This window comes from Stegastes partitus, unplaced genomic scaffold (assembly GCF_000690725.1).
Source record: "Stegastes partitus isolate 25-593 unplaced genomic scaffold, Stegastes_partitus-1.0.2 Scaffold91, whole genome shotgun sequence".
In the NCBI taxonomy this organism is placed as follows: Eukaryota; Metazoa; Chordata; class Actinopteri; family Pomacentridae; genus Stegastes; species Stegastes partitus.
In genome coordinates, this window is record NW_007577822.1 from 787,243 (window position 1) to 805,255 (window position 18,013).

The 18,013-nt window shown below is 40.8% G+C and overlaps 1 protein-coding gene across 1 annotated transcript in view; it reads left to right on the top strand.

Moving 5' to 3' along the window:
- Nucleotides 1–7,852: 7,852 nt before the first annotated feature.
- LOC103353985 (general transcription factor IIF subunit 2-like) overlaps nucleotides 7,853–18,013 on the top strand; it is a 50,450-nt gene continuing 40,289 nt past the window's right edge. The window contains exons 1-4 of the mRNA XM_008277202.1: nucleotides 7,853–7,918; nucleotides 8,128–8,201; nucleotides 8,941–8,959; nucleotides 9,548–9,692. Of these exons, the coding sequence (XP_008275424.1) occupies nucleotides 7,853–7,918; nucleotides 8,128–8,201; nucleotides 8,941–8,959; nucleotides 9,548–9,692 (304 nt within the window). The remainder of the gene's footprint in view (nucleotides 7,919–8,127; nucleotides 8,202–8,940; nucleotides 8,960–9,547; nucleotides 9,693–18,013) is intronic.

Genomic DNA, 18,013 nt, shown 5'->3' on the forward strand with positions numbered 1-18,013 from the left:
TCTGTGATTCAGAGAGAGAAGTATTTTTTCTTCTGCATACGGAGATTTGCTGTAAGTACAAATTAATGCTAAAATCAAAGAATTTAGTATTAATATGATATCTATTGTCCTCAGTGAAGCCAGACTACCTGTATTATTTGTTAACAGACCGGAACAGATAGCCTTACACATAACCTTTCAGCGTTTGTTTTGGTTTGCAGCTTGGATGAGGGCCTCAGGACATGTTCGTTCAGCAGACTTGCATTAAGTGTCTTCAAAGATTTGTTCAAGCAAGATCCAGAAGTCTGATCTCACACCGTCTCGCCGGTGAAACTGAAACACTTCCAAAACAACTGGATAATGTTGTGGGAGACACTTATTAGTTCAAACTAAGAAATGCAGGAGTATAGAGTTTCTCTCACATGTGGTATACGTGGAATGAAGATAGGCTGTGAATCACTCCTCAATAAGAGCAATTAAAGAAAGATAGCGAGGTATGATTAAAGAAAAGAAAAGATTAAAGGCTTGTATGTCATTATAAAAATGTTTTTTACTCTTTATGGCATCGACAGACCAGCATACAGTCAGCACAATGAATTAAACAAAGCAGTAACCTTAGATGTGCATGCCTGAGTGATGAGTGAAAGGGAAACTTGAGAGTAGCCAATGGAAATACTGTATTTAATAATGAAGGAGAGAATCTAAGATGGCACAAACTCACATCCAAGTTGAAGCAATGTTTGATAAAAACTACCTCAGCCCGGAAGAGGGAAAAGAAGAGTTTGTAAAAGTCTTCAATTTTAACAGTCACAAGCTTTTGATTAGAGCTGAAGCGAAAATCAGCAAAGAATTGATTAATATTTAAAACTTCTATTTACTATTTAAACCCTTTCGTTGAGGATTTCTGGACTACTGTCACACCTGGAAGTATAATTATAAAAATCAAACAAGATTTGCTTCTTGTTTTATTGTAATTATAGTTTTTTGATTTTGTTTTAATCCTGATTTTAAATACTCAGAAGGGGGCACATTTGATTAAATGTCTGGTACCAGTACACCACTGTTGGACAATCTTGGCAATCGTGTTTCAACAACATCAATAATTCTTGTTTTCTCTCAGTTATGACAGTATATAAAAAAGATCTTTGCTTACTAGCACCCCCATCAGGCCGAGTTTCATATTGGCTGTGATCTCATGAACAGTATTAAACTTCATCTTTACAAACATGATTAATATATACGAACCTTTCCACATGTTCCAGTGTCTGTGTGCTGCTGCTGCTACCAGATCAGAAATGTAAATCAGTAAAAGAGCTCAACGTCTGTCAGCATCATGCAGACAGTAGGAAAGGTTGTCCAGCAGCCCAACATGAGCTCTGACAGATGACATGACACCAAACACCACCGGGAACACTGTGGACTCCAAATCTGTTCCAGTTCCTCTGTTCAGCTCCTGACAGGGTAAACTGGGGCCAATATTGCCCTCCCTGATGTAGTCCTGCTTAATGTCAGGTAGTGGCCTCGCTAGTCTGGAAATAGCTTTGAAATTATTTTACTCTGAGGAAAGACAAAAGAGTTGAAGTTACATTGACATAAATAATAAATGTTTGAGTTTTTTTCCCCAAAAAATATTTACATATACAAACTTTTATTTACTTTTTGCATTGAGAGTTTTCGTTAATTTGAAAGAAAAAACAAACATTTTGCCTGTTCGACAGTGTGCAGGAGGCCTTTTGAAACGTTGGATCTAATAGTTATGAAAGCTTCAGCCTTTAATGCAATTTTATTTAAAAAACTGAGTGAATTTTGGGATCAAATTTGATATTTTTCTTTGTATATCTGTTGTTTCAGGCGAGACACACACCTGTGGGCATCAGTGGCTTAGTTATACAGCAGAAAGGTGAAAGTAAAATCATTTTTTGACTAATAGAAACAACTCCCCCACTTGACTGGTTTACTCTTCTTCTCACACTCCTCCTGTCAGCTGGGATTACCTCATCCATCACAGCTGCCCTCTTCTGGTTCTGGTCGTCCACCACCATGTGTGGTTGGTTCACCAGCGGCTGCTGACTAACCTGTGGGAACCTGAAGTCCCACAAGATCTTAGCTCTGCTGCTTTCTACCACCTTCAGTGCTGCCTCTCAGTGCTTTTATTTATTTTTGTTCCAGATACAGTCGCTCATGTAATCCGGTGGAGAATTCAGCCTCGGAGATGAACAAATATTTTCAGCGGCTGACTTACTAAATACCCGTAGTTATTGACAGCAGACGTCCAGCTCCTCCAGGGAGTGACTCAAGTTAACTATTCAATATGGAGATCTGCTTTGACAGCAGCTGTCTAACTGAGATATATACAAGCAGAAGTCTTGGGTTTCTTGAGCTATGGCATACTGATGGCACTGTAGCTGAAAAACATCACCAGGAGTTTTTAATAAACTGTTGGAATCCACGCGTGCCACATCAAGTCGACATGTACTGGCTCAGCACAGCTCCAGCCAGTGATGGATGCTGTAGTTTATTCCTGCAGAGTCAGCTGAGTGGAGCACCTGAGGGATGGAGGGAAACGGGAGATTTGCGGCATGAGGGATCCATGTAGGCGTACGATATAGAAGTGTCAGAGTTGAAGTAATTGAGTCAAAAGCTGGAAATATTAAGTCCTAAATCTCTGCACAAAATGTCTTGTCTTCTCAGCTTCCTGCGTCTGCCCAACAGGGGCTGCCATGGCAACAGCCCTTCAGCCCACTGCGAGCACTCGCTGTAGAAACTACAACAATCACGCTTTGTGTTGCCTTTATGCCAAATCATGTCAGGTTCTGAGACAATGCTATTCATGCCAGAATGCTTTTCATCTTCTGAAGGTTAGAGTTTGTCAGTGGGCACACTTTAGTATAAAGCGGCGCGCTGGCATCTTCTGTCTGTGTGTTATTTATCATCCTGAAATACACCCAGACTGTGGGCATAAAATGCTTACCTCCAACCGAAGATGACCTTGAGAGGAAAGCCAAAACCATCAACCAGCCGGTGCCAAGTTCATTTTATCCCTGATGAAAAGGGATTTCTGAATCTTTCAGCCGGCAGAGGACAGACAGAGGGTTGCAGGAGTTTCACAGGAGTTTTGTCATGAGAGGAAGTGAGACTTAGGGTTCGTTGTCTCGCACTTTCAACACATTCCAATGATGCCGATAAACTGTGGGCAGCAGCCGGCACACTCGTGTCTCGATGCTTTTCACTGCGTCGGGCTTTATGTGAACGTGCTGACGGCCGGCCGGCTGACGAGGGCGACTCTGAGTGAGATCTTTGTGTGGCAGAGACGTGGCTGCTTGTTCCAGGTCGCGACGCTGAGAGATGCATTTGGGGCACAGGAAGTTATCCCTCTCCAAACTCACCAACTGCCTATCATGATTAAAAATAACAGATTGACCAAGAACAAGCACTGTGTTTGGGCACACAGTTGCCGAATTTTAGCACAGTGAAGATAAAAAGGCTGAACTCTGATGTCAGCCAGCAGCTTACTTAGTGTAGATGTTGTCGATGCTCTTGTTGGTATTGCCTCGCTGTAACGTGTCCAGCTTATTGAGTGGCCAAAAGTTAATTGGTTCGTTTGTGGAGAGCATTAAAGTTCTTGATAAACTCTATTCCTCTTTTTTAAAATCTCGTTTGACCCTGATCGTGGCACAAAAAAGATTAGAATTCAACCTTTGGGGAGAATTAATGTCTAAACAAATCAGTCATGCTGCTCTGGACCAAGTTTTAGATATGCCATATACATACATCACTCTACCATCAGGCCTCTTAGATTTTTCGAACTGCTTTTTAACTGTTCCTGAACTAAGGCTAGTAGGTAAAGGAGATCACACCTTTTCAAACAGCAGCCTCAAAGCTTTGGAACAACCTTTCTCTCCACTGACATTTTTAGGAAAATCTCAAGACACACATGTTTTCAGTGGCCTTTAGTTGCTCTAACTGGTGTCATATTTTATTTTATTTATTCATGTACAGCACTTTAGTCAACTCAGGTTGTTTTAAACAATGATTAGTGGTTTAATCTGATTTGATTTAGCATTTATTGTCGCATATTAAAATGAAGACAATGTGCAAGAAACAATTAAGTTTCTTTAACTTTGTGAAGGAGGAACAGGACATCAAACAGGAAAAAAACTGCGAAGCAAAAATAAATGAATGTGAGTGTTTTTTTTAAATGTCATTTCATTCATTCATTTATTCAATCATTCATTCAGTACCTCCATTTCGAGTTCTAGTCGTTGTCCACAAGATGGCAATACATACAAGTGAGCTGCAGCCGTAAAGGAGGAGGAACGCTGTTCACAACTACGTTAAAGACGCAATTAAAGACGCTGTTTTTCTGATAAGCTTTACCTCTTTGTTTGTCTTTAGCTTTAGTTGATTTAGACAAAGGCATTTACTGTACTGACGTCAGCTCCAAGTCAAAGCCACAAATAAAAGTTTTTCCTTGTTGGTGAAACAGGAGATATTTTTAACCACATTAAACAATTCATATGTCACAGTTATTTCATTCACATCCAACTTTTCTTTAGAAATGACCAGAACAAGGGCTTTAAAATGAAGCAACACAGTGTAAGTGCTTTTATATATATTCAGCATTTCCATGAATATTTTTACATATTCTGAGTATTTCTAACGTGCAGCAGATGCGGTTTGTGTTAAACACATGGACGTCTCACAGTCACACTCCAGTGATTCATGTATATGACCTGGAAAGCTAATTTTGATTTACTCTGGTCTCAAGCTCTACATGCATAATTTATGTAGTGAAATAATTAGTTCAGAGCTGAACCGGCTTTACCTATTCATACCATCCATAACAGCAGCGACTTCAACTCACCGGCCTCTTATTAGGGAAGCCTAATGTGCTGTAATTCCCATCCTATCAGTGTATACGCCGTAAAAAAATAAAATAAAATGAAGCACCAGAAACAATCTTCATGACAGGTTTGACTACAGCCTCACATGGCCGGATCTCTCTCCACAGTCAGAGTCAGAAAACAACACTATGCTGCAAATTAATCTCATAACTCTTTGCCTAATTTAATTCTGGTCCTATTTGCCACCGTCTCGACTCAGACGTGACCTCGAACCAGTCAGTGTTTCTGTAATATGAAGCTCAGACGCCACAGAAGACAGTTTCACAGTTTCTCAGAGGCAGCAAGACGTCTAACAATGGATGAAAATGTTGATATTTGTTTCACTGAGAGTTTAAAATAAGAAAAATGTGAAAAGTTTGGCACATTAAACCACATTATAGGTCAGCTTTAAGGTGTTGTTGTAGCACCGTGCAGGTTTTCTGTCGGTCCACACGGTGAAGCTGCTTATTTCTGTTAAAAATAACATACAGGAGGCAAAAGTTTAGATGTTTTTCATTGAAACAAATAAGTTTACTCTTCAATAATGATGATAAATGAAAAAGGGCAAAGGCTTATACGTACAAATTAAATGTGAGCAGTACATGTGACAGCTAAATGTTCAGCTATAGCACTGCTGGGCACCATGACTTTAATAATTTTAATAGCTTTTTATTTCCATCAGCACTTTAGTTCTGGCAGGAGCTGTTTACTCCACAGCTCACAGAATTTCAAATGCAAATAGACACGTTGATTTGTTGCCTCATTCCAAATGCGCTGCTGCCTGGTTAGTCACTTGTGAGTGAGCACTCCCGCTAATGATGGCTGCTTTTTATTTCCTCTGCCCCCCCAAAAAATGACTGATGATGTGTAGATGGTAGTAATGAGCTCCTTTCTTTAAATAACATTGCAGAAAGAGGGGCGGCCCAGTGGAGCAGAGGTTGGTCCGAAGGTTCTGGATTCAGATCTCTGGGTCGGACGGAGCCTTTCAGTGTGGAGTCTGCATGTTCTAGACCCCTACAGAGTATAGATAATGGATCTGTAATTCTAGAAAGCCACCCACAAGATCCATTCATTGCACTGCTTCACTCCAGACTAATAACTAAATTTCTTAGAAGAGCTAGGTGTTGATTCAGAGGTCTGGACTTTAAAGGCTAGAAGCTATAGCAATATAACGTCCATCCTCTATGTTCTGATAGGGATGCTGTGCTGGTTGCAGGTGGAGCAACAATATCATGTAATTAATTTGCCCTCCATGGCCGGATTCATTTCATAAAGGGCTTTGAGGCCAGAAAGAGCCGTCTGAGCATCTCTTAAATGTTTCATCCCCGTCTCTCTCCAGCAGAATTAAATATTCACACAATAAAAGCATTTTATTAGCTAAAATGATGAAGGTCTCACATTTTCATAGCTGGTCTCTGCTCCAGAAATGGCCTCAAGATAAGGATAAAGATCGCTGCTGCATAATTATGCTATAGTCTCACTTTAATCGGTGACCTGAGATTTTTGCCCCCTACTTGTCATTATAAACTGATTTTTTTCTTTATTCAGTCCTTTCCCCGATACTCAGTAAAGAGCAAAGAGTAGTTCACTAAAGTCACTGTGAGTCAGAGTTACGTATTCAGAAGTTTTCTTCCATTAGAATGACTCCCTCAAGCCTTAAAATGGATTAAATTGCTTCCTTAAGAATGTACAAATCTATTAAAACCCCACTTCTATCTTCACCCATTCTTCCCCACTTGCTGCAACTTGAGCACACCAGCTCACCCATGGCTCCGTAAAACTACTCTACACAGTGACAAGCTGTGATATTGGAGTGATTTAGCCATAAGGCAGGTTCACCTGGACAGGTAACCAGTCTATCACAGGGCTACACTTAGAGACAGACAACCAAGCACACTCACATTCACACCTACGGACAATTTACAATCACCAATTAACCTCAACATGTTTCTGGACCAGGGATGCTGTATTTTTGTCCATTTTAAACCTGTTAGGATGTATTTCAGCAGAAAACTTCTGAGACTTGTTTAAAGGCAACTTGTCGGAAAGAGTTTTTCTTTTGAAATTGAACATTTTAACATTTCATTTTTGATTTGGCTGAAACTTAGATGCAGATTTCCTTTTATTTTTTGGAAAACAATACTTATTCGGCATTTATTTTTAATATTTAATGCGATAAAATAAAACTTAGACTGGATTTTTAGACAACGGTTGAATTGATGTCGATTCATTGTCGGTTGTGATCAATCCTAACGGGTACCTACAGTCTGGTTTCAGTGTCAGGCATATTTATAGGTGTCATTTCAGTGTTTTTTAATCAGATTTTTGCTGTTGTGAGCTGAATTTACCATTTCAATTTTGAATCGGCTCAAATTTAGATGCTGAAAATGGAAATAATTTTACAATTCAAAATAGTTTCCATCCTAAATGAGCTAAACTGCAGCTGAAACTGACTTTTCAAACAGTATTCAGTGTTAAATGAATCTGACTTTGCTCTCTTGGTGTTTATTAAAGCTGTGGTGTAGCTCCTAGAGTAGTGTTCACATTACAAACACCCTGAACCCTTCACTTGTGAGATAAACATCAATGTTACAGTAATTTAAATGCAAACGTTTTTACATAGAATAAAAATTAAATCCTGGTGATATGATGAAGATGTGCAGCTGACCACAGTGGAGGAAGATTCATGGATTTCAGGCATCTATAGGAATGAAAATTTAAAAAGCAGGAAGATTAAAAAGTAAATCTACTACAGCCTGTTGCAGATGGATTAAAAATAATGATAATAAAAAAGGTTTAGGTTTAGGTTAAGCCCCACTCTCATCTGTGGGTGCGCGTGTTGAGGTGACGTCACTGTGTTTCGTGAACGGTTTTATTTTGAAGCTCGCGCGCTCTAATTGGCTCCCGCTGAGTAAATTGAAGCGTCGCTGCTGCTGCTGCTGCTGCTGCTGAACACCTGATTCATTCAGCGATCCGCACTGACCTGAAACATGTCCGAGAAAACGGAGGTGAATCTGTCTGGAGTGAAACAGAGCAAAGGCGTTTGGCTCGTCAAGGTTCGTTCACCCGAAAATCAGCCAAAGTCACGTCAGACGAGTCGGTCGCAGACTAACTCCTGGAACAAGACGACTTTTAACGCTCTTAGTAGTTGATTTACACAAATAGACCGAAAAAAACAGCTCTGTTTGATCAGTGGTTGTTCTTATAAATTAAATTAAACCCAGGTAACCCTTGTCCTCTTCACCTGTGGTTCGTCTCTCACCAGGTTCCCAAGTATTTATCTCAGCAGTGGGACAAAGCCTCAGAAAAAGGAGAAGTTGGAAAGATTATCATTGGAAAGTATGTTCAACCCTCATCCTGGGTTTGTTTTTGATCAATTATAGTGATCAATATGACACCTGCAAGGATTTATCCATTGTGCGTTAGTTAGTCACCAAATGAGTCACCTAATAGTTAAAAAAATAATAAATGATAATAATCTTCATTTGTGGAGCACTTTTCAAAATCTAAGCTACAAAGTCCAAATCATAGAGACATAAAAACACAATTTGTTGCATAAAAAAACAGCGTAACGTTAGAAAAAGGTACGACTATTATGAAAAGAAATAAAAGATATCTCAAAGGAAATTAAAGCTCAGATAAATCCACGACAGACTTTGCAGTGTGATAAAGATCACTGACTCAGCCCGTCTGATTTCCTCAGGCGCAGCATTTCTGAGCCGCTCTGAGTTTCCAGCCAGCAGACCCCTGATCGAGGTCCTCAAAGTGCTCGCTGGTGCTGAAATGTCAGCAACATGAAAGGCTTTAGAAGTAAAACTAAGTCTAAAACTTAGCGGCGGCCTGTGTCGTGTTCTTAAAACAGGAGTGATGTACTCGTGTCTCTTGGTTCTACTTAGTTGGTTTTATTTTATTTGTTAAAGAGCAAAAATGCCAAATATTTGAGCTTCTAGCTACTGTTAAGTTTCCTACTGTTGTCATTTTTCCTGTGTTTTGAGGACGGTCGGATTATTTAGTTGTGATCATTAGTTTTGTCAGTATCAGTGATGCACACTTTGTCTGTCTTCTGATTCTCCTGCAGGAAACAAGGCAAGACAGAGGTGAGACGGCTCCATGTAACGCTGCACAGTCGGGCCGAACAATTCAGAAAAATAGTTTTGAAATCAAATCCCACCCAAACACTGGAGGGTAAAGGTTTTGACATAATGAGGGACAAAGTGCTCTTATAAATGAGGCATTGTGATACAACAGAGATGCTTTGGCCAACAAACTATATTCTCCAGAACATGCATGTTTGGTAACCTGAATATTTTTGTGTGTATATATATGATTATTAGGTTTTTATGATTTTGTTTTCATGCATATTGTTCAGTCATACTGTCCTATTTCTGTCTGTGGGTTAAATGACATGAATGTTAAATTGTAATCAGATGAGCCTCTTGTTTTGTTTTTAGCTCTAAACATTACCGTCTTAAACTCAGCAGCTCTTTACTACCTGTTGCTAAGAATACACATTTATACTTTACGTATTTAGTAGCACACTTATTGGCCTTAGCTTTCATGTTGTTTTTCTTCTCAATTGCATCCCGTCGTTATTTTCTGCTGCATTGATCGATAATCCTCACAGGACTCGATAAAGGTCCGTACTATCGTATTTGACCTTTTTTTGAGTAAGCTCTGTTTCTCAGGTGCGTTTCAGCCTGGACGAGGAGCTGACTGCTCTGGCCGCTGCAGGGGAGTCGGATGCATCGCTGCAGGTCCCGAGGGATCATCCCTTCACCATGCACACGGTGGGCGGACAGACCATGGCTGTCTTCAGCCAGAGCGACACAGGTCAGTCTCCAGATGAGCTGCTCCGGCCCTCGTCTCTTCTTTTGTCTCTTCTGTGCTGAAAAATGTCATCCTGATCGGCGGCCAGAGGGTTCAACCTGAAATAGGTTTGACAGCGTGTGTGATTCCTGCGATGGTGCACGAGGCAATTTGGTTTTTGTGGCTCAACAAAAGTCCAGGTCCTTGACAGATATGAATTCTGATGTTCTGTTTTGTTTGCCTGTAATACAAAAAACAAAAAAACAGAAACATAGTGCAGATTCAGAATGGGGATGCTGCCTTATCCCACGATAAAAGGAAGACGTGTCATTTAGATTAGACACATGGTTCATGGGCTGGGTGAAACTCTTGCACGTTTGTTCCACCTTTTGTTGTTTTCCAGATTGACTTGTTGCTGTTGCTGAAGCCACTTTTCTGCTGCCTGTAAATATATTGAGCTGTTCAAGACTAATCACGGAGCTGCTCTGCTGATGGCCAACAAACACTCACGGAGGAATTTTACTAAGATCTCACGTAACTGATTTGAGCAGGCCGACTTCTTCACGTCTCCAACGTTTACTTGCTCTGACAGAAAGCTCCTTTTGATATATTATACAGTGATTGCACTGTAAAATTCATGAGAATGCTCAGAGTGGCTTCTGATTTGAGGAGGACGCTCGCTGCCAGGCGCGATGTGTCATCCTGCTTTCTGAGCCAGAGGGATTTGCAGGGATTTGCATCAGACCAAGAGCTTAAAAATAGTTGCAACTGTATGGTCGGGTGTCTGCGAGCGTGTGACCTGAGAATTACAACAGATTTGGGTGTTCCTTTAACAGGATAGCGCCGTTTCATACAGTAGACTTAGAAAATTAAATAATTAGCAACTGGATTTAATCATTATTTCAAGACAATAGCAAAGGGAATTACTGAAGATTAAACAAATGGAAGAAAGTAGAATAAAAAGTGACTGATGTGGAATAAAAATTAAAGCTGAAACGCCGCCCTGATTCAGTGAAAACTTTAATTTTGTGAGAAGGTAAATAAATAGCAGGGAATGTGTTGCTCAAATCAGCAAAATGTCAAGAGCAGTTCTGTCCCTGCAGGAGGTCCAGCGCTCAATAAAAATAAAATCACTGCTTCTTGTAGTTGTTTTCAGACGCTGCTAAGGGTGCACATAATTGGGTGGTGTTGGCTTTAAAAACAAGAGAGCATATTTTGAGCTCTCCCCAGATGTGACCAAATTAGTTGAAGGCACATGTTGACTGGAGACCAAAACTGTATCCGCAGTGGAAAGACTGAATCCAAGTGGAGCAGTGTGTGGTGTGGAGAGGGAAAAGGCTGGAGTTGTGATTACAGTTAGACGGGAAAACTAAAGCATCATGTTCTTCAGAATATTTAAACTTTTACGGAAGTGAAAATATTCTGAAGCAGGCTGCCGTAACGTTAAACACATTATTGTAAAGTAAAACTTGAGCAGTTGTCATTTTCTCTTCCCTTCCCGTTGTTGACAGGTAGGGGGCGCTGGAGCCAAACCAGACTGCCTATACATGCCTATAGATTTTCCTGAGAGTAGTGAGGTTTAAATTTAGTCCCATGTGTAGTAGTTTTAATTTGCATCTGTGACGTCGGCGGTTCAGACCTCCGGTGCATTCTGAGTCCATTTCACACAACAGCCAGAGTGTGAATCGTTTTAGCTCCGCTGGGCCCAATTCGGATCACGTCCAGGGTGCTGAGAGGCATCACAGAGTGAGCTCATGGTGTAGGATTTGTTTTATTTAAACACAAATTAGTTGTGAAAAATAATGAAATACACCACATGAGCACAAAATGATGATGTAATTAAAATATACTGGAAGTTACCCGTCAGGTCAAAGGACAGATGTTGCATTAAGTATTTGCCAAGATTGTAATAAATCAGCTACCAAAACCTGGAGAGCTGCCGTAGTTTGGTAAGTTGCAGATCCAACCTTCCTGCTCCTACAGCAGGAATGGACAGAAAAGTGGACTCTAAGTGTGTGTCCAGCTCTGAGCTGTACACCTAAACAAACAAACAAACAAACAAACAAACAAGGGGAGTCAATACCAATCGATCAGCATGTTCGTTTAAATGAAGAAAAACAATCAGTAGAAACAGGAAAACAGCTGAATAATTTTCTCATTACGCAGCTGAACACAGTGTCCGACGAGGCATCGACCACCTAACAGCACGTCTATAGATTGTTTCTGGTAACAGCAGAGCAGCAGTGGGAACGCTGCAATGCAAGAGAAACTATATTAGACCAGCTGTCTGATGGTGTGCAGGTCCTCCACAAGACCTGTCCTGTTGAGTCAGGCTCCAGGATGTAGCAGCACATCCTTTAAGTCCTCCAAGCTCTTCAGCGGGACCTTTGGGAACGTGTTTCTCCAGCACATCCCACAGATGGTTGATTTGCCCGAGACAAGGCCGAGTCCACACTGAGGCCACTGCCATCAGGAAGTGCTTTAGCTATGACGGGATGTACGTGGACCACATGAGGGTTCAGGTAGGTGGTAACGCGTTGAGCTAACCCAAGGTCTCCTCATATAACCGTGTCCAGAGAGTCACGCTGCCTCCGCTAGCTTCTTTCCTCAGCACATCCTGCTGCTGCCATCTTGTCCCCAGGAAAGTGATGCATACGCACCTGGCCGTCCACACGGTGTAAAAACAAAACCATGATTCACCAGACCATGCCATCTTCTTCCATTGCTCGTGGTGCAGTTCTGATACTCGTGTGCCCATTGTAGGCGTTTCAGGCGGTGGGCAGCTGGTCAGCATGGGCCTCTGTCTGATCTGCGGCTACGCAACGAGCTGCAATGAGCTGTGTGTGCCGAAACTTTTCTATCGTTACCAATATTAAGCTTTTTCATTAATGTGTGCTGCTGTAGCTCTTCTGTGGAGCGTTTAGCACACATGGCTCCTTTTGACTGGTCGTCCTTTGAACTGTTTTTGTTCTGCATACTGGGAACACCTGATGTTGTGGAGATGCTCTCACTCAGGTGTCACGATTCAGCTCCTGTCAGGGTCACTCAGATCCTTTCACTTGCCCGTTTTTACTATGTTCAGTAAGTCAAAAGTCAGTCTGTTTGCCTGCTGCCTCATCTATCCCAGTTATTTCCATCACCTGTTGTGGTTTTATAGTTGTGGCTGTATGTGTGTGTGTGTGTGTGTGTGCAATTATGCTGTTAGCGAAATCTAATGATAATTATATAGCTCTAGTGTACAATAAATAACAGAAATATAAAAACCATTATGTCGAGTGCACCTTAATTTTTTTCTTTATCCGTCAGTCCATCAGTTCCCACTTCCTCATCCAGCATTGTGTGTACAAAAAAAACAAATATATCCTGCAGCATTTTAAACTCGAGCGTATTATGCAATCCTTTTAAATGGCTGAATGGAACCTTTTATGACTGTGTGGGAAAGAAAATAGATATCAGTGCGCTATATTTACTAATGGCACTTCAAATGGGCAAAAATAGAGGCATTTTGTTTAAATTTTGTAGGGCGTTGAAACCGATATGGATTATATTTATATGCTGTAAACACAGTGTGAAATCAGTCGTGTGATCTGTTTTCTTGTGCAAAACTGTTCACAGCCTTAACTTGTGGTGGATTTGTCCTCAGCACCCTGCACCTGTTGATGCATCCAGAAATAGTTATCCAATATCCAAACTGTTCTTGATTTGGTTTAATTTTGGAAAATAAAAGCGTCCTTACATTCCCTCCTTGTAAAACGTCATCGCCTGGAGGTCAGAAAGCAGAACACAGAACATCTTAAGAGGAAACCTTTATGGTATGATCTAAACTAGAGCTGCAAGATGATCATTTTTATCATTTAGCAAACCAAACTCTTTCCTCTGTAGTGGGAAAACACACATAAAACCTTTCCTAAACAAGGTGTAGAAAAAAAAAGGTGAGGGCTCGAATGACAGGTGCTGAAAAACAAATAAAACAACAACAATGCAAAAAAGGGAAGTCCAAATATAAGATATAAAATCTGAGAAGAAAATGACTTAAAACAAGTGAAATTATCTGTTCATGCAGCAAGTAAATTTTACTTGATAAGAAATCTTGAAATAAGATTTTTAATGCTCAATTTAAGATTGTACTGTAAAATCAAGGACTAATAGCTTTTAAAACAAGTCAAATTATCTGTTGATAGATTTTAAATCTTGTCCCAGATTATTTGCAGTGAAGACAAACAAAAATGGAATGAAGGGGGAGAGACGTGAGTAGCTTTAATTTACTAAAAGTTCATCAGGAGGGCGTGCTCGGTGGGGACAACTCGTCACAGGTGGAAAAAGACCAAGAGATGTGGTCTGTAGATGCTCAGCAAGATGAGCTAACGCCAGGAAATCTGCTTAAGTAAAGTGGTGGTTCAGAAGCTGCTGGAGAATTCTCATATTCTTCAGTTTTCTTAGCATCTCAGTCGTCCAATCAGAGCAGCACACCAACAAAGTGAGTTTTCGTCTTTAACGTTGACTCTGTAACTTAATAATAAAAATTTTTTAATAAACTTCCTTCATCAATTCTTAAAAAAACCTCATTATTGCGATGTTGCGTCAGCGCTATCGGCCATGTCTGCGTCCCAGTCAGACAGCTGCCTGAACTGTAATAAAAGTTGAAACAAAGCTTCCTCCTCATCAGGGTTTATTCTGTCACCGCCCTCGTGCACTTTACATGCACCCACACTTGCATGCGTGTTAATACCTCCTACATGTGATAATGGATTTTTCTGTTTCTCTTTTCCAAGGCTTTTATTTTATTTTATTTCCCCCTCCATCATAACAGCAACACCTCAGTGTGCTGTCCACTGCTCATTCCTCAGGTTTATAAATCCTTAAAAATAAAAAATAAACAACAAAAAAAAAACCCACTCAGACTTAAGTAAAACTACAGAGCCGGTGGGTGGTGGTGCAGGTGTCAGCGGGGATCATCAGGATTATAATCTTGTGTTTGTGAATGTGGAAACACAGCATTCAGGAGGCGTAGAAACCTCTTTCTTAAAGGTGTCAGTGCTCCAGATGGCTGGCTTGGCTGTGAAAGTGCACTGGAAACATGAAGTAGGATAATGTCCTCCGAGATGCGGTGGTGTGTAGTCTCTATTTACCTGACCGGCGCTCGGCTCCACCTCCACTCGCCCACTGGAAGGTGTACTGTATGACACCGGGCTCCCACTCACTTTCCCACAGTCTTCCTCTCCTCAATGCACACAAACATACAGCTGCTTTCCAACCCAACTCCACCATACACACTTCATCTGCACTCGCACTCACACTTTTTCCCTCACACCTACTCCAAATTTACCAATTTTTGACACCTCGGATAAAGCAGGTTTACATTTTGAAATATTCGATTAACATGTGAGAACTTTAGGAAATTATATAAACGATCATCAGCCTACAAATGTTTAAAAATCTTTATACGATACGATCTTCAGTCGGCGTGTTCTTAGAAATGCATGAATATTAAATGTTAAATGTAATGTTTTGAAGTCAGAAACAGATTGCATTACTGATGCTGATCTACCACTACAACATAAAGTACAAATATGAAGATGAAGGAACCTAAAAGACTCCAACTTGTTAAACGTTGAGTCTCCAGTTCAGAGGATCGGTCCGGCTGTGTGTCGACGATGTGCCGTTTGTACTCGGTGACTTTAGTCGTTATGTGACCAAACAAGCATTTATTCCCCCTTAACATCTCTCTACGTCCATTTTGTTAGGATATATATAACTCAGCAGCCACACGGCGCTTAATCTTCATAATTCAAGCAGTTCACACTCTGTATAATGCATTCCTCCACCTCTGCTATGTAAGTATTCACCGTTCAGCGTTAGCACGGGGTTGCTAATGGTGACCGTCAATGATTGAGACGCGCACGGATGGTGTCTGACACGGCTTTTGTACTGTTAGGCTGCTAGCTAAATGTTCCTTCATTATTTCCTCTCTCGTTGTTCTGCTTTGTTCCGGCAAAGGACCAGGTATTGATTAAGAGGTTGCTAAGCAACAGGCTTAGCTGCCACAGAAGCGTGCAGAGGAGAACAGAAAGCCAGATGTAATGTGCTGCTCTGTTACAGTAGGACTTTACTTCAGCTGTGAAGCTTTTCACGGAAACTTTGCAAGTCTGGAGTCCTTTCAAATGACTTAAACACACAGAACATGACGTCTGTGTTCACGCTGTTGAATCGACAAACTGAACAGATTCCAGGATTTACTGAAGACGTGTTCTGCATACTTTCTGAACACTGTTTAGTTTTTTTGTTCTTTTTGCTGGATTGATTTGTTTTTGCTGGATTGATTCGGGTCCATTAGGCACACAGTGGACGTACGATGTTCTCCAGGAAGATGTTTTTGTGAAGCACTGACACCAAACCTGATGTTCGCTGTTAATCTGTAATTGTCAAACAGCGTAATCACGAGCATCTGCACAGTGTTATGTATTAGATGTCTGTTTTTTTTTAAAGGCAGCTTTCACATTTAACTGAGACACAATGCCACGTCGAGAAATGTATTTGAGAAAAATCTAACAACACACAGAAAATGCTCCCAATTTATTATTATTATTATTATTATTATTATTATTATTATTAGTTATTTTTATTATTATTGTTATTGTTAGCCATTTTATTGGTAACATGCCACAACTGTTAGGCGGTCACACCTAAATATCAACACAATAAACAGTCGGTCCTTATGTGTGCCTATGAAAAAATGAATTGACTCTGAAGCACTACTGCTTTGAGGTACATAAATCCAAACCCTGGTCTTAAAGTTCTCGTACGTGAGCTGCTGATGATAACCAGAAGTTAAATCCCCTCAAAAAGAATTTCATCATGACATTATGAATTATTGTCGTTTGATTCATCTGCACCAAATGGACCCATCGTCTGGAACCCACTTCGGTTAAGAGGAACAAAAATTGAAGGCAGTAAAAAGTGCTGTTACTGCACATGATGAGTTAATACATTTATTTTATGAGTGACTCATGACAGCTGCACATTAGAGCTCCTGAACTTCATTCATTTAAACATGAGAATCAAGAAGCGCGTTTAGTTCTGACACTATAAATGGTATTTGGAAATCACATTTTTGGTCAAATCAAAGTGAAAGTAATGTTATTGATACTAGTAGACTAATCTATTCTCTTATATGTGTTCTGTTAGCTGCAACACCAGCAGTGAGTTGGCTGCAAATCAGGCCCATATAATCATATAATCACATTTATGCACTTTATGCATCACCAACTGATTCATGGAAGTTCCTATGACAACGAAGCACATGAAGATCTATAGTGCTCATAAAGAATGTCATCAGGAATGGAAATGATGAAGTGTGGTGCTTCCTACAGCGGATTTAAATCCCAAACCTCCTCTAGAGCAGGTTATGTGTGCAGCATGAGTTGCTGTGGTGATCCAGCAGATTAAAAGAGCGCCACCTGGTTTTTTAGGCCCTTTAAGGATTATACAGGTTGTTTCTGCAGCCTGAATACATTTCCTTTCAGATTCTGGGTCAGTTTTGGACAGATTTGACAACTAAAGTACTGTATTCTTTTTAATCAAATGGCTTGTGGATATTGTCTTTGCTCGAGCTGTCAACCACATCAAACTGACAGAAAAAAAAAAAGCATTTTGAAGTTCATTTGGAAAAAAATAACGGCTGGTTCATAACATACAGCGCCAGTCACAAGTGTTGACACGCCTACTCGTTGGAAGACATTGCGCTCTCTCCGTTCTCTGAGCCAGCTTCACGAGGCCGTCACCTGGAGCTTCTCCAGCAGCGTTGAAGGGGTTCCCACATGCTGAGCGCTGATTGGCTGCTTTGCCTTCGCTCTGCAGCCGAGCTCATCCCAAACCATTGTTTAGGTCGGGTGTGTCCAGAGGCCAGTTTATCAATGCAGCACTGTAATGCCGCTTTCAGGGAGCCTGGAGGCGTGTTCTGGCGTATCGTCCTGTTGGAAGAAATAAACGATGGTCCCACCAAACCAGATGGGACGATGTGTTGCTGCAGAATGTTGTGGTAGCCGTGCTGGTGAGGTGTTGCCTTGAATTCTAAATAAATCGGCAGCAGTGTGACCAGTAAAGTCCCCCCACTCCATCACACCTCCTCCTCCGAGCTTCACCCAGAGAACCAGTCATGCGGATACCATCCGTTCACCTTCTGAGTCTCACAAAGGAACAAAAAATTGTGAGTCATCACACCAGTAATTACTGATTCACAGTCTCCTCAGAACATACAGTATAATTTAACCTTATTAAATCCTTAACCTACAGTTTCAAAGAAGCTTAAAAAATAATTGCTCATCCTTTGATTTGGTGCATAGAGG